Raw genomic sequence first — 14,494 nt, forward strand, 5'->3', positions numbered from 1 at the left:
GTGGTGTATCCCCATTTTTTTGAATTTTTTGAATTAGTAAGGCAGCATTTCACTGATGCATGGGTAATCAGACGATTTTTGCCAACAGCTTGGCCTCCTCGCTCGTCTGAGTGCGACTTTTGGTTATCAGGTTTTCTAAAGGACAACATCTTACGTACCATAACGGGTTCTGTGCCAGCTATGAAAAAGAGCATTCGTCTTACAAAATGAGCAAGCATAGTAAACTTTTTTGATCAGGGTATTGGACATTACATTGTATAAGTCTATTGAATATTTATTTTTGTGCTATGGTGAATTTATGAAAATTGTAAATAACATTTTTATATAACAAATCACTAGGGCATCATTAGAATAACCTGTGGTTACAATGTTGTCACATCCAGAGCTATAAATGAGCTCCAGAGCCCTCTGAACGGTACTTGTTTCCTAGAACGGCCACAATCGCGGGCATTGTGTACCTTTAAGTTAAGGTACACGATGCCCGCGATGGACCCGATTTCCTCTGAAATCAGGTCCATTTTGCCGGCAAAGGGAAAATCGGGGGCATCGCGTCGGTCGCGACCATTAACATTGGCCCCGACGCGACCGACGCGATGCCCGCGATTTCCCCATAGGCTTCAATGTTAAAATAATTTTTAACATTGAAATCGGGAGCATCGCGTCGGTCTTGTGCCATTATAATGGCACAAGATGAGATGGACTTGATAAAGTCCATCTAACATAGTAAAAAATGTGAAATGGGCCAATATGACCCATTTCACATTATATATGGCCCCGTCGTCACCCCACTATTGACGTGAACCTGAAGCGTGGCGAGCGCAGCGAGCCCGCGAGGGGCAGCGGTGCGCGTCCTCCGACCTTTTCATTCCCCTACTATCCACGTTGGCGTGGAGTTGAGAATATAAAGTGTGGCGAGCGCATCAAGCCACCGAGCCCGAAGCGTGGCGAGTGCAGCGAGCCCCGTGAGGGGACGCGTATACCTGTGAAGTTATACGCGTCCCCTCGCGGGGCTCGCTGCGCTCGCCACGCTTCGGGCTCGGTGGCTCGCTGCGCTCGCCACACTTTATATTCTCAACTCCACGCCGACGTGGATAGTAGGGGAATGAAAAGGTCGGAGGACGCGCACCGCCGCCCCTCGCGGCCTCGCTGCGCTCGCCACGCTTCGGGTTCACGTCACCCGTGGGGTGGGGTTTACGCTGTAAAATTGGGGGTCTAGGGAATATTTTACATTGAATCCAATGTAAAATCGGGTCCCAGGGACCCTATTCACATTTGATTCAATAAAAAAATCGGGTTGGTCGCATCGCATGCGACCAAATCGCATGCGATGCGACCGACGCGATTTTTCCGACACGACTACCCACGGTGTGGCCGTGCTAGGAAACAAGTACCCTCTGAACTTATTTTCCGCTAACCCTGTGTATATAATAAAAGCGTAAATGTTTAATAAATAGGAATGTGATGTCCCTGCACTGCAGTCATTTTACATTTCTTCAGTGTTATAATATCTATCTACCACTGCTGCTCACAACATAATGAATAGGCTCTAGAGTGAGATCTTTTCTAGAATGCATTGATAAGCACCAGTCATTGGCTGATTAGAGACTAAGGGCCCAATTTCTATTTTAGCAAATCTGTAACTGCATACTTTTGAATGCTGGGGGCTACATGGCAAGGCTGCCCAACATGAAAAGGCCTATCTTATTGCGATCACATTGCAGAAATCACCATGATCTCACTTGATGTGAAGGCAGGTGCACTGACACCATTTTCCCTTTAACAGTGGATGTGTGTGATGTCACGCAGCTGCCCCAAAAATGGTCTAGACCATTCCACGTAAACAGCGTGGCAGCGCCCGCCGCTGTCAATCAAAGTGCAATCCTTCAAGATGCAATCACACTTTGAAAAGTCACGCACATACAATGTGGCTCCAGCGCATGCACAGAAGTGCGAAAATCACCAGAATCAGGCCCTTTGGTTGGGAATTATATGCAGAATGAACAAATAGGAAATTGTCAGGGGATGGGACTAATTCACACAAATAAATTGTATGCAAAACATTTCAGCAATAAATATAAAAAGGGAAACATATACATCATTTTAGAGCATAAACATAATTTTCTTTATTTCTTTACCAAGTGTATTTTACTGTTACCTGGTCCAAGTACTGTAGTTAAAAGTTTTCTGAAGGTAGAATTTAAATACGTAAGTAGATGCAGTAATTGGAGCAGCCAAGTGTGGTATAGCTCACGGACAATGTATACTCAGACTGTCAATAGGTTGGAATCAAAAGTAATGCTGGGTACACACCAGAACAATTTTGGCTCAATTCCATCAATTTTGACAAGTCTATCAACCGATTGTATGTAAAAGAAAAAAGCAGAATTGTACACGTTTTTAATGCAATTCTGATCCGTTGCGCATCCCTGCCAGTCGTTTGGTTGCTTTGGAGATTTTGCTTACTGCACTAAAGATTCTTCATCTACATTGGATTAGGTACCGATCGTGTACCGTGTACAGATCATGTACTCCAATCCAATCGTGCAACCATTGTACGATTTTACGATTGTGGTATGATCATGGACGTTCTGGTGTGTACACTACATTAGACATGCATTAGTTAGACATTAACAAAAGATAAACATGCTGTAGTTAGACACTGACAAAAGTTAGACATGCATTAGTCCGACAGTGCCAAAAGTTAGACATGCATTAGTTAGACACTGAAAAAAAATTAGACATGCATTAGTCCGACAGCGACAAAAGTTAGACATGCATTAGTTAGACATTAACAAAAGATAGACATGCATTAGTTAGACATTAACAAAAGATAGACATTCATTACTTAGAAAAAAACAACTAAAAACAGTGCCAATATGGATTAAATAATGAAAAGATTTGTATATACGATATGATATATTTACAAAAGTTACAAGCCAGTATACATAAACTTAAAAAAAAACATATAACTGCAACATAAAAATAAACATAATATCCTAATAATTGACAGCTGAAACGTTATAAGGGCAATATCCAGTTCTATTAATATGGCAATATTGCGTAATTGTTAGTATAGCAAGCAGTAAGGCTAATAGTAGTTGGTGATGATTCCAGTTATATCCCTGTATTATGGTTAGTAGAACAAGCAGATGAAATAATTCAAGCAGCAGAAATTATAACAGTTATTGCTATTCAGCTGTTTAGTAGCTAGATGCACGGATGGTTGGAAATTGAAATTATACTTATATTGCAAGTAAAGTGCATTTGTGTGCTCCGGACACAGGGCCAGATTCTCTAAGCTTCAAAAGTGATAAAATGGAGAGTGATAAACAGCCAGCCAATCAGCTGCTGTCTGACATTTTTCAAACACAGTCTGTGACATGGCAGGTAGGAGCTGATTGGCTGGCTGTTTATCACTCTCCATATTATCACTTTTGAAGCTTAGAGAATCTGGCCCACAATCCTCCCTGTTTGTTGCAGTCCTCTGCTGTCTCTATGGCCCTTATTCTGATCGGTGCGGCCGGATCCGAATATGCGGCCAGCACCGTGCGTTCTAAACCCCGCCTTCCATACGGATCGCCAACTCCGTCCGTACGCGGTAAGAAGCTGGCCGAACGGACCGCACGTGTATTTCTCATGAATACACCTCCTCCATCTCAGGGAACCTCCCCCATCATTCAATGGTCGCAGACCATCGAATGCAGTACCGAGTGGTCCACCAGCTCCCGCAACCTCAGACCACACGGACATTTCTCCGTGCAAAAGCAGAGATCTGGGCGGGCAGCTGACATCCGGCGATGTCATATGTCCGCCCCCTACACGTGCGTCACGGCCGCATTACCATACGTACGCCCAGCGTTTGCATGGGAATGCCCATGAAACGCGGGGCGTATGCATATGGTAATGAGCCCAAATAGCCCTTCACGCCCCTCTCCACCCCCTGTTCGTAGTGTACACATTTCATGTGAAATGTGGCCGTGCGTCCCGCTCGCACATGCGCAGAGATGCCTCTGCACATGCGCAGACACAAAACATCGGCGGCACAAACGCACGCGGATATTAACGCACCAACCAGAATAAGGGCCTTTGTGCCAACTTGGCTGCTGGTGCTTATCCAAGAATGCAGCCCTTCAGGGTTACCACATGGGACAATGGACAGGGGGCGATTCAACTGGCAGGCAAACATAAAGTCAAAGTCCTTTTATGCATTTCTTCGCCTATAGAATCAGCGGCTTCCTCAGAAAGGTATTTTCACCTAGTCTGGAGCAAATAAGCAATAATGAATAGATCCCTTTATGCATTGGAAGATTTAAGAAAGGGAACGGAATTGAAGTGAACATTTCAAGCAAGGACTTGAGAATTACTGACATATACAGGGAGAAGTCATCGGAAATCACCTTGCTAAAGCCGCATACAAGTTTAAGCTATGTAAGCTGTAGTGTTTGTTTAGTTTTTGCTGTTACACATTTTTGTTTCGTTTCAGCATGAATTGTAAGACGATATGTTCAGTACCTAACTAAATATTCGCTCATCCCTGGAGTAATCAGGCAATACGTGTGAGGGTCACGCAGAGACACGCCGGAACACTTATACCAACATATGCCAGCGAAGCATCTTCAGAGATTGCAACATAACATGGTGCTCTAGGTGGAAGAGCAGATGGCCCATCTCTTAGTGCAGACGTCTACTAAACTAGAGAGTGTTCATTTACAAAATAAATTAGTATTGCTGCTATTTGGAATGAATTGCTGTGTATATCTCAGTGGAACCACTTACAGGATGTAGTGTTTTGACCTTTTTTATGACTTTCAAGAATGCTTAGAGCTGCCTGCCATTTCATTTTAAAGCACCCAGAAAAAAGCAGACAGGGTGAGAATGCTAGAGATCTGCTCTTTACCCAGTGTGATGTGGGGAGTGTAAGAGTCTGAGTCATATAGGTGACTGCCTCCGAAATCATCTCTTGAGATCGCTGTGGCCATAAGGAAAGTGCTCATTTGGAACATAGTTGCCTACCCTCCTGCATTCTGCAGGAGACTCCCTGAAATAGCAGCAATCTCCCTCTCTCCCTCATTAGTCTAGCAATCTCCCTCATGTCACCTAGCCCGCATTACACTGTTACATTTTTTGGGATAAAAGGAATGAGAGATAAATATATTTACAATAATTCATCAGCACCATTTCCTAGCACATTACCAAGTATAGTAACTCTTATTAACTGCTTTGGGGCTCATCTACATTTGGATATAAGTCATTTTAGATTACACAGCCATGCATCTAAGTGTCACGTTCACAATCTCTTTTCACAATCTCTCTCCATATATGGAACTAGACACGCCCTTTGGGTGGAGCATGACACGCCCCCTCAATGGGGCGCTGTGCAAAATTCTGCTACCAACTATATCTCCCTGAAACTAGTTTTCAAAAGTAGGCAAGTATGATTTGGAAACGTGTCTGATGCTGAGTTGTTGTAAGGTATTTTGAGATTAATAAGTTTCACGTGCAAATAGCTTATCTATCGGCCCAATTCAGACCTGTTTGCACAGGGGCCAATTATCAATGTACTGCACATGCACATTGGCCGCAAAGCTCGTGAGCGACACCTGGCTGTGATCAAGACCTGCAACTTTGTCTGTTAGCTGGCCTTACGCAAGGTGAATGACATGCAGTGAGGGTGCCAAGAAAAACGCTGGACAGCGCCTGCGATGACTTGTGGCCAGTGTAAAACTTATTTGATGGTGAATCTTTTATGAAGGACATATTGGCTTGGGTGCGAAGGGATTTGCATACACATTTATTCACACAGTGAGCACATTCATTCACAAGGCAGGATTTCAATGGAGTGAGGCAGCAGTCTTATTGAATGCGGGCCGCTGTGAATTCGCAAACAGGTCTGAATCGGGCAGAACAATGGCCCTTATTCTGGTTCACTTGCAAATGCAAATTCCTTCTCAAATGAAAAAAAAAAAACATGTGTACTGCAGGGGGGCAGATGTAACATGTGCAGAGAGAATTAGTGAGATCTATATTGCAGTGGAAAAATAAAGCAGCCAGTATTTTCCCTGCACAAAAACAAAATAACTCACCCAAATCTAACTCTCTCTCTCTCTGCACATGTTACATCTGCCCCACCTGCAGTGCACATGGTTTTGTTCATTTGAGAAGGAATTTGCCTTTGCAAGTGAACCAGGATAAGAGCCAATATGTGTTTAGGATCCATGCCAATCATAATAATATGCATGGAAATGCACATATACTGTATGCCTAGTGCCTAATGGTATGTTAATACACATATCATCATGCGGTTGATACGCCCATCATCATTATGCCACTCTTGACTGTCTGTTGCCAATATATGATCAGGGCATCACTGTGTCTAATTGAACCAAATGCCTATGGTCCTTATGGAGCTTAAGCTAGAGAAAGGTGAACTAAAGGTTCAAAGGTGAACTAAACTTGTACTTGTTGGGGTAGGATACGCCACCCATGTGTCTCCTCTTATTCCATGTCAATTGACAATTCAATTAAAATGGCAGTTAGGAGCTAATCTATCACTCTCCACATTATCATTTTTTGAAGCTTGGTACATCTGTCCCTGTATGTGTTGGCTGCTGCAGCATTGCCGATCGGATCCCTCATCACAGCCTGAATCCCCTTACCATAGGAAGAAGCATCGGTACTTGTTTCCTAGCACGGCGCCCACTAAGCTAATTTCTGCGTAGGAGAATCGCATCGCATCGCATGGGCCATTTTAGTGCCATGCAATGCGATGCGATTTTTTAATGTAATTTATTCACTGCTCTGTATGCCCCAGGGGATCGCATCGCACCTCCCGCAAAATTGCATGCGATCGCATGTGACTTTATAGGGTGTGCGATGCCATTACAAATAATATGATTGTATGACATACCAAGAGGTTTTAGGCACCCCCCCACTATCCACGCCACCCCGAAGCGTGGCGAGTGCAGCAAGCCCCGCGAGGGGCAGCGGAACGTGTCCTCCGATGTTTTCATACCCCCACTATCCACGTCGGCGTGAAATTTATTTTATATAGTGTGGCGAGCGCAGCGAGCCACCGAGCCGTAATATATGTAAAGTAATCCGCGGCCACTCGCCACGCTTTGGGCTCGGTGGCTCGCTGCACTTGCCACACTATATAACATCAACTCCACGCCGACATGGATAGTGGGGGTATGAAAACGTCGGAGGACGCGTTCCGCCGCCACTCAGGGGGCTCGCTGTGCTTGCCACGCTTCGGCGTGGCGTGGATAGTGGGGGGGGCGTAATACATCATTGTACATACAATGAAATTATTGTATAGAAAATCGCATTGCATCGCATCACATCGCATGCCACTAAAATGGCCCATGCAATGCGATGCGATGCGATTTCACTACGTTAGCGTACGTAGAAAATCTGGGCGCCGTGCTAGGAAGCAAGTACCGAAGCATCATGGCTCTGGGAACTAAAGCCATCTGAAGATTTCATTCTTGCATTAACGTTATGAATTAGGCTAGAACTTACTTTTAACAAATGTAGGTGAAATTAATTAAAAAAGGAATAACAAAGAGGTCCCTTATTATGAGAGTAGTTAGGTCAGACGATAAGAGATGCCAGGTAGGAAACTGGTCCCAGAATTGGGAAATACCACTTACATGAAGATGGTGTAGAGTGAGTTGGAAGTGTGAACTAGATAAACATGTCTACATTTGTCAGCCTCATTGTGTATGTGAGCTATTGACATAGAAACCATATGGACACGCTAAATTTCTACATCGTACATTTCTAACTCATAACTGGTCAGATCCGCTGTCTGTGGGGAAAATCATATCAACTCGTCACCTGCTTTGTTTTTTAGATCTCTTTTGTGAATATCAACACTTTGAATGAGGATTCAAGCCATGAAGCTTTCAGAAAAGTAAGTCATGTCCCAATGTGCTCTCCTTCAGTTGTGTATACTGTATATTTATCCAATCCAATCCAATATTGAAAGCTGGTGTAATCAGTCACTGAGAATCTGGCTCCAGTGGCGTATCTACTGTAAGGCAGCCCCAGCTGCCGCTTGGGGGAGCAAGCCGCAGTGGGGTCTGTGTGGGCGCCGGCACCTGCTCGACGAACTGACATGCTGCTGCCTGCTGCTGCCCACTGGCTGAGCACCAGAAGTGAGTCATGGCAGAGACGACAAATCCCACCCACTGATTCAATTGACTGTACGCAGAGCCGGCTATTGGCCAATGTGTACAGGATGGGCACATTAGCCAATAGCACGCCGAACGCGCTGCCTCGGCGGCATCATTGACTCCTCCCTCTCTTTCACCCCCCAGATTTGTGCTCTCTCACAGTCTTGCCGCTTTCACCTACGCAACATCTCACGCATCAGACCATTCCTCTCCACTGACGCGACCAAAATTCTCATTCACTCTCTTGTCATCTCCCGCCTTGACTACTGCAACATCCTTCTCTCTGGGCTACCTCTGGCCCGCTTCGCCCCTCTCCAATCCATTCTTAACGCCACTGCTAGGCTCATCTTCCTCTCCCGCCGCTCTACCTCCGCCTCCCACCTCTGTTTATCTCTTCACTGGCTCCCCACTCCTTTCCGATTTCTCTTTAAACCCCTCACCATCACCTACAAAAGTCTCTCCTCCACCGCTCCTTACCTCTCTTCACTGATCTCTACCCACACTCCCTCCCATCCTCTTCGCTCCATCGCTGACCGCCGACTGACCTCTCACCTAATCACCTCCTCCCACTCCCGTGTCCAAGACTTCTCTCGCCCTGCACAAACTTTTTGGCATGGGGGAGCAAAATTTATAATTACGCCACTGTCTGGCTCATGAATGTGACAGTGTGACATTCTTACTAATATCACTGCAAAGTTTAATTTATAGACAGATGTGTCCCAACATCTATAGCACACAACACAATGTGATAAATATGATTTCTGGCCAATCATGTGGCCAACTGGTGTCTGTCTGGTGATCACCATGGTGTCAGCGTGATGGGTCGATGTTTTCTGTGGAGGTCTGGAGCTGCAGCTCCATCCGCTCCATCTGCCCCATTGTTAATCTGACTCTAATTTAAAACTTGCAGTTTGCCAATCACTGTAAATCAGAACAGTCCACCACAATCAGGGCTGTTCTGTGGTATAGGAAGCAAGGTGGCGCAATGGTTAGCTTGCTGCCTCACAGCACTAAGTTGTTGGGTTTGGTTCCCACTAGGGCCCTATCTATGTGAAGTTTGTATGTCCTCTTAATATTTGCATGGGTCTCCTCTGGGGGGTCCACTGTCTTCCCACAATCCAAAACGTACCGGTTGGTTAATTCTTTAGTACTAAGTACTAAGACCTAAAGAGCGATACAGTGGCAAGAGATAATGTACAGACCAACCAGCTCCTAGCTGCCAGGTTACAGAAGATGGGGGCTATGTACAAGGCCATGGAGAGAGACAAAGTGGACAGAAATAAACTAACCACCAATCCGCTCCTAACTAGGACAGTTAGGAACTTATTGGTTGGTACTTTAGCTCTCTCCAAAGCATAGATAGACCCCATATATTGCAACCCCCACCTGGGGCATACTCCACTCTTATCACTTGGGCCTAAATATCCAAGGGCATGAAGCTTCCAACCATACCCCAGTACACCCGGTGTACTCTTCATCACAGAGGGGGGATGTACTATATCCAAGGGCATGAAACTTCCAACCATACACCAGTACACCCGGTGTACTCCTTATCACAGAGGGGGGGATGTACTAAACTGAAAATGTGGTTAAAAACCCTGTTATCAGGGTTTTTACCGCAGTTCCAGATGCACTAAAGCCCCACAACCCTGGGGCTTCACCACATGGGGTTACGCCAACTCTAGTGGCATAGCCCATAGAAGCCTATGGGCTTCTTTTTGCATCCCCCCCCATGCCCTGCCACCCCACACTACCCGCACTGCCCCCACTCACCTGATGTCCAGGCAGCTTCCTGCTCTGCTGCCCGGACCAGTGACCTCCTCCGTCCTAGCACCTTACAAGCCCTGCAGTCCCTCTGAGCAGGAGAGCTGCTGGAACCTGCTCACCCACTGACAGCTGCTTCGCAAAGGGCAGCTCTTTGTTATACTAATCGCATATGCGAATAGTGTCATTGTGGAGATTAGAGATTTTAACTTATTCCTGATATTGTTGATTTCTCCATTTATGAATTTATATAATCAGCAATGTATAGTTGTTGTGTGTAAGTGAAACTGCTCTTTCATATTACAGAAACTGGACAAGTTGTCTCCCGACTTGCAGAAACTGATACATTCCGTAAGGCCGCAGGAGCTGAGAGAGAACGAGATTTTGCTGCTGAGCGGTTTAACAAACAGGAAATGTGGGCCGACAGCCGAGACCCAACAGGTTGGTGTCGTATTCAGAATCTGGTTTCAGCTGGGTGCACACGTAACATGGGGCAGATGTATGATGATGGTATCAGCGCACGCATGTTGGACCTTATTCAGATCCATTCGCACGGAGGACCGATATTGAGCATCTGCGCAGAGCAGGCGAGTTTCTGAGCATGTGCAGAATCAGGTTGCGTGCACCCACGACGAACATTCAGTTCACCGGGTGCACGCACTCTACACGCCGAGCGAGGGGCGGAAAAGGTCGGCAACCATCGAATGATTTCTCCCCGCCTGCGAATGGATGATTTTGTAAATCATCCATTCACAGCTGTGTGGGGGTCCTGTGTGCAAGGGGGGGTGGCGGCCGGAACTGCGGCTGACGGGCGGCGTTTGATGGACTCGCAAGGCTGTGAAGTTTGCAGCCTTCCGAGTCAATCACAAAAAATGTTCGTTGTGTGCATTGATACTGCTTCTCCCCAATGTAAGAAGAAGCCGCTGGGATATGCGCCCATGCCAATATCGGCGCTGCTATCTAAAAGATAGCAAGGCAATATGCAATGCAAATGCATGAACAGTCAACAGCACTGACCGTTCTGCCCCCTGCCGCTATCGACTTCAACAGCCACAGGGTGGCGATGCCCTATTTCCACAGCAGGGATAACGCTGTCCCAATTCTATCCCATGCGATCTGGTCTGAATTAGGCCCATAGAATCCTACATGTATCCTACCTGTACTTTGATTTTGTGCAACAATCCGTGGGTATATTTTTATCTGCCACAAACATGTCAGCAAGACGCAATAATTTCTTGTGTTCTTTTCCTACGGGAATCTATTTTTCACACACTGCAATTTCCCACCATTACTCAGCATTATTTACATTATTTCTAATGGTAGGTACAGACCATTACAGCCCACTTACAGGTATATGTCCCATTGTGCTTAAGAGACATCATATCAAACAAAAATAAATTCCCCAAATAGCATCCACTAAATACCAGCACACAGTGTTCTGTATATATTTACCTAGCTGTACAGAAAGCATTGTATTTATATCCCCAATGTGCTTACACTGTTACGGTAGAAAGCACTCAAGGGCAAGAATCAGAAATATCGCAATTCTCAAGATATATTAGTGACACTGAACCCTTTTTCCATTTGTATTAAAGAAACAGAAATATACTCATACATTGATCTCTATTATACCCCTTTTACACCAAAAACGCCGGGTTGCACCCGGGTTTTTTGATCCCAGCTTCAAGCCGGGTGCAACCCGGCGCTTGTTCCCTTTTACACCGCCGCATCCCCCAGCCGCCATTTGGAGAGGACGTCATCTCCAAGGGCCGATCGCTGCCGCTGGGACCCGGAACGCAGCACTAAGGTAATCTGCTGGGCTGCTCCCAGCCCCCGTGCACCCCCCCAGCCCTCATCCGGGAGGTGAATGGATGCCGCACACAGACATCCATTCACCTCCTCCGCTGATGTCTGCAGAGCGTAGCAGACAGCAGTTGAAAAGTGATGGCCAAATTGAAGGCGGGGACTAACGTCATGTGATGTCATCCCACCGCCCCGAGCAGGCAACCCGTAACGCCTCCTATCTATCAATCAGTAAGGGCCAGATGTACTAAGCTTCAAAAGTGATAAAATGAAAAGTGATAAACCACCAGCCAATCATCTCTTAACTGCCATACTCCATGCTGTGTTTGAAAAATGATAGGTAGGAGCTGATTGGTTGGTGGTTTTTCACTCTCCATTTTATCACTTTTCAAGGCTTAGTACATCTCGCCCTAAGTGAGAGCCCCGGCAAATTAAAAGATAGCAGAAGGCGCTCGCTGAGGGGGGATGACACAGGCACATTAGCACCTATGCACAGTTCCCCACCATCGGGGATGGGGTTGAATTCAGACCTCTCTTCCCTACCTGCCCCCCTCATTATGTAAGTAGGTAAGGGCCGGCTCCTTTCTACTGAGCCTGTGCTAGACTGACGCAGGAGAACGCATAATAGATCTCAGAGAGAACAACAAGGCATGCTGGGAGCTCAATTAACATTTTTTCTTTTTAGATGAATTCTTAATAAATGAATACTGTCACCCGCTTGAGCCCCTTTGATTCTGCTGCCTCAAGTAAGGTGCTTACCTCACAGCATAAATGCCCTCGTTTAAAGGAGTATAAATTCAGACCACGGACTTTAGATGTTATGTCTCTGTAGAGGATTAGATAAAGAGCTTGAACTCACTTGAAGGAACAGACTGCTCTCCTTGAAGTATGTAATTTCTTGTCTTCCTACAAGATCTATGAATAGGGAAAGAAATATGTTGTATACTCCGTTCCCATACTAGGAATTATAATGGTTAGAACACTTTTCAGGTGAATTGCCACTTTTCATTCATTACGGCAGCACTGTTGGACTTTTATAAGATTTATAGAAGAGGTGGTTGGTAGAAAATAAGAATATTTTTACATTATGCTGGGCTGATCTAATGACCTTTAGAACAGGAAAAGGAATTGGAAATAGACCTAATTGAGAACATACTGTAGCTAAAATGGCATTAAAAAGCAGAGGTAATAATTAGGGAGGATAATCCCGGACTATTTTTTAATCCGGAGGATTAGTGAAGCTGCCCTTAAGTGGGCGAGCAGGTGCGTGGCTGCTCAGAGTGACTTGTAACATCACACCCCGCATCCGCACAACCTGGTGCCTGAACCAGCAGCGCTGCCCGGCAGAAAATGGTCAGACGATCATGCACATTTCGTTCCAGGATTGAAGGCACCAATCCCATGATTAAAATCCAGGCGATTTGTGCCCTAAATCTCAGAATCCCACAGATCCCAGGATTTGGCATCCCTAGTAATAATAACAGGGGTTACTAGGAGGGTCAGAGGGGGCAATTTCTGAATTGCACATTTGCCAATCTCCAAGAAAATGGCTCCAACAGCATTTTGCCAATGATTTATGCAGCACTTGCCACAGGTAAGGATAATCTATGGGTGCAGATTGTCCACCCATAGAGATTGCAGTAGGAACCAAAATGTTTCAGGGTTCTTAGACTTGGGATGCCGCAGGAGGTTGCTTCTGTAATGTTGCTTGATGCCAGCTGATGCACTGTGGAAAATGGATCTGAAGATGGTGGAGATACCAAGCACACCCACAATAGTTATGCCCTTGCCTAGCACAGTATATTCATTGAGTACACAGGTACTTTTATGATAGAACTAAGTATTAAATGATATATGGTTGTATTGCTCTTTTACAGGTCATGTGGCCAAACGAGGTCTGCATGTTGCAACATGGGAGAATGAGAAAACACTCCTCTAATTACATTATCTTGGAACTAAATAAGTTTCTTCTGGGTCTGGAACTGGCACAAGAAAATCACTTGCAGCCTGATACCAGCGCCATCCGTGCTGAGGATGACACCAACTGCTCAGTGTCATCCATAGAGGAGGATTTCCTGACTGCCTCCGAACAGCTGGAAGAGAATAGTGAGGAGGAGAACAGCACGGGAGGTGAGTACTCCTGAGACTAGATATAAACATGGTACAAACATTAGGACTAATTTATTTTTGTGCAATGGAACGAATATCATCAAAAAGAACATGTGCTGCAAGTTTGAAGGTGTTAATGTGGAGTTTGAGGAGAGTGGTTGGAAAAACACAGACGTGTCATGTCCGTTGCATCTGAGTCATTATTGCTGTGGTGCTAGGAGCAGTGGGAGGTGTATGCACCACCGATAATCTGACAAAATGGATAATTGGGTGGATCATTCAGCAGCTATTTCGGAAAAATACTTTCACATCTTTTTAGATTAAAGAACCTGTAAAGTCTGTAGAGACATTGGGCCTTTTTGGGGTTGCCACAGTTAAAAAGAATCGGGGGGAAAAAATCTAGTAATAAACTAGTACAAAGTTATCGCCATGACTCTAACCCATGATAAATATATTTGATCATGTAGTAGCTACAGTACTTGATGATTTAGTCTTATATGAAGACACCTTTCAGGATGCTTCAAACGTTGTAGTTCATTTGGATACTCTGTATTTCATTTTCAGTGTTACTTTAATGTATGCTTTACATTATTGATGATACGTGCCAGTTTCTCATAATATAGTTACAGTCAGAATCAGTC

General features: G+C 45.2%; 1 protein-coding gene across 5 annotated transcripts in view; it reads left to right on the forward strand.

Annotated features, from left to right (window-relative positions):
• Positions 1-14,494, forward strand: part of SPHKAP (SPHK1 interactor, AKAP domain containing) — a 170,998-nt gene that overhangs the window by 129,648 nt on the left and 26,856 nt on the right. For all 5 annotated transcript variants that reach the window (XM_083178312.1, XM_083178308.1, XM_083178309.1 and 2 more), the window contains 3 exons: positions 7,856-7,915; positions 10,248-10,382; positions 13,622-13,874. In XM_083178312.1, coding sequence (XP_083034438.1) covers positions 7,856-7,915; positions 10,248-10,382; positions 13,622-13,874 — 448 coding nt within the window. The remainder of the gene's footprint in view (positions 1-7,855; positions 7,916-10,247; positions 10,383-13,621; positions 13,875-14,494) is intronic.

This window comes from Crinia signifera, chromosome 3 (assembly GCF_055691185.1).
Source record: "Crinia signifera chromosome 3, ASM5569118v1, whole genome shotgun sequence".
NCBI lineage: Eukaryota > Metazoa > Chordata > Amphibia > Anura > Myobatrachidae > Crinia > Crinia signifera.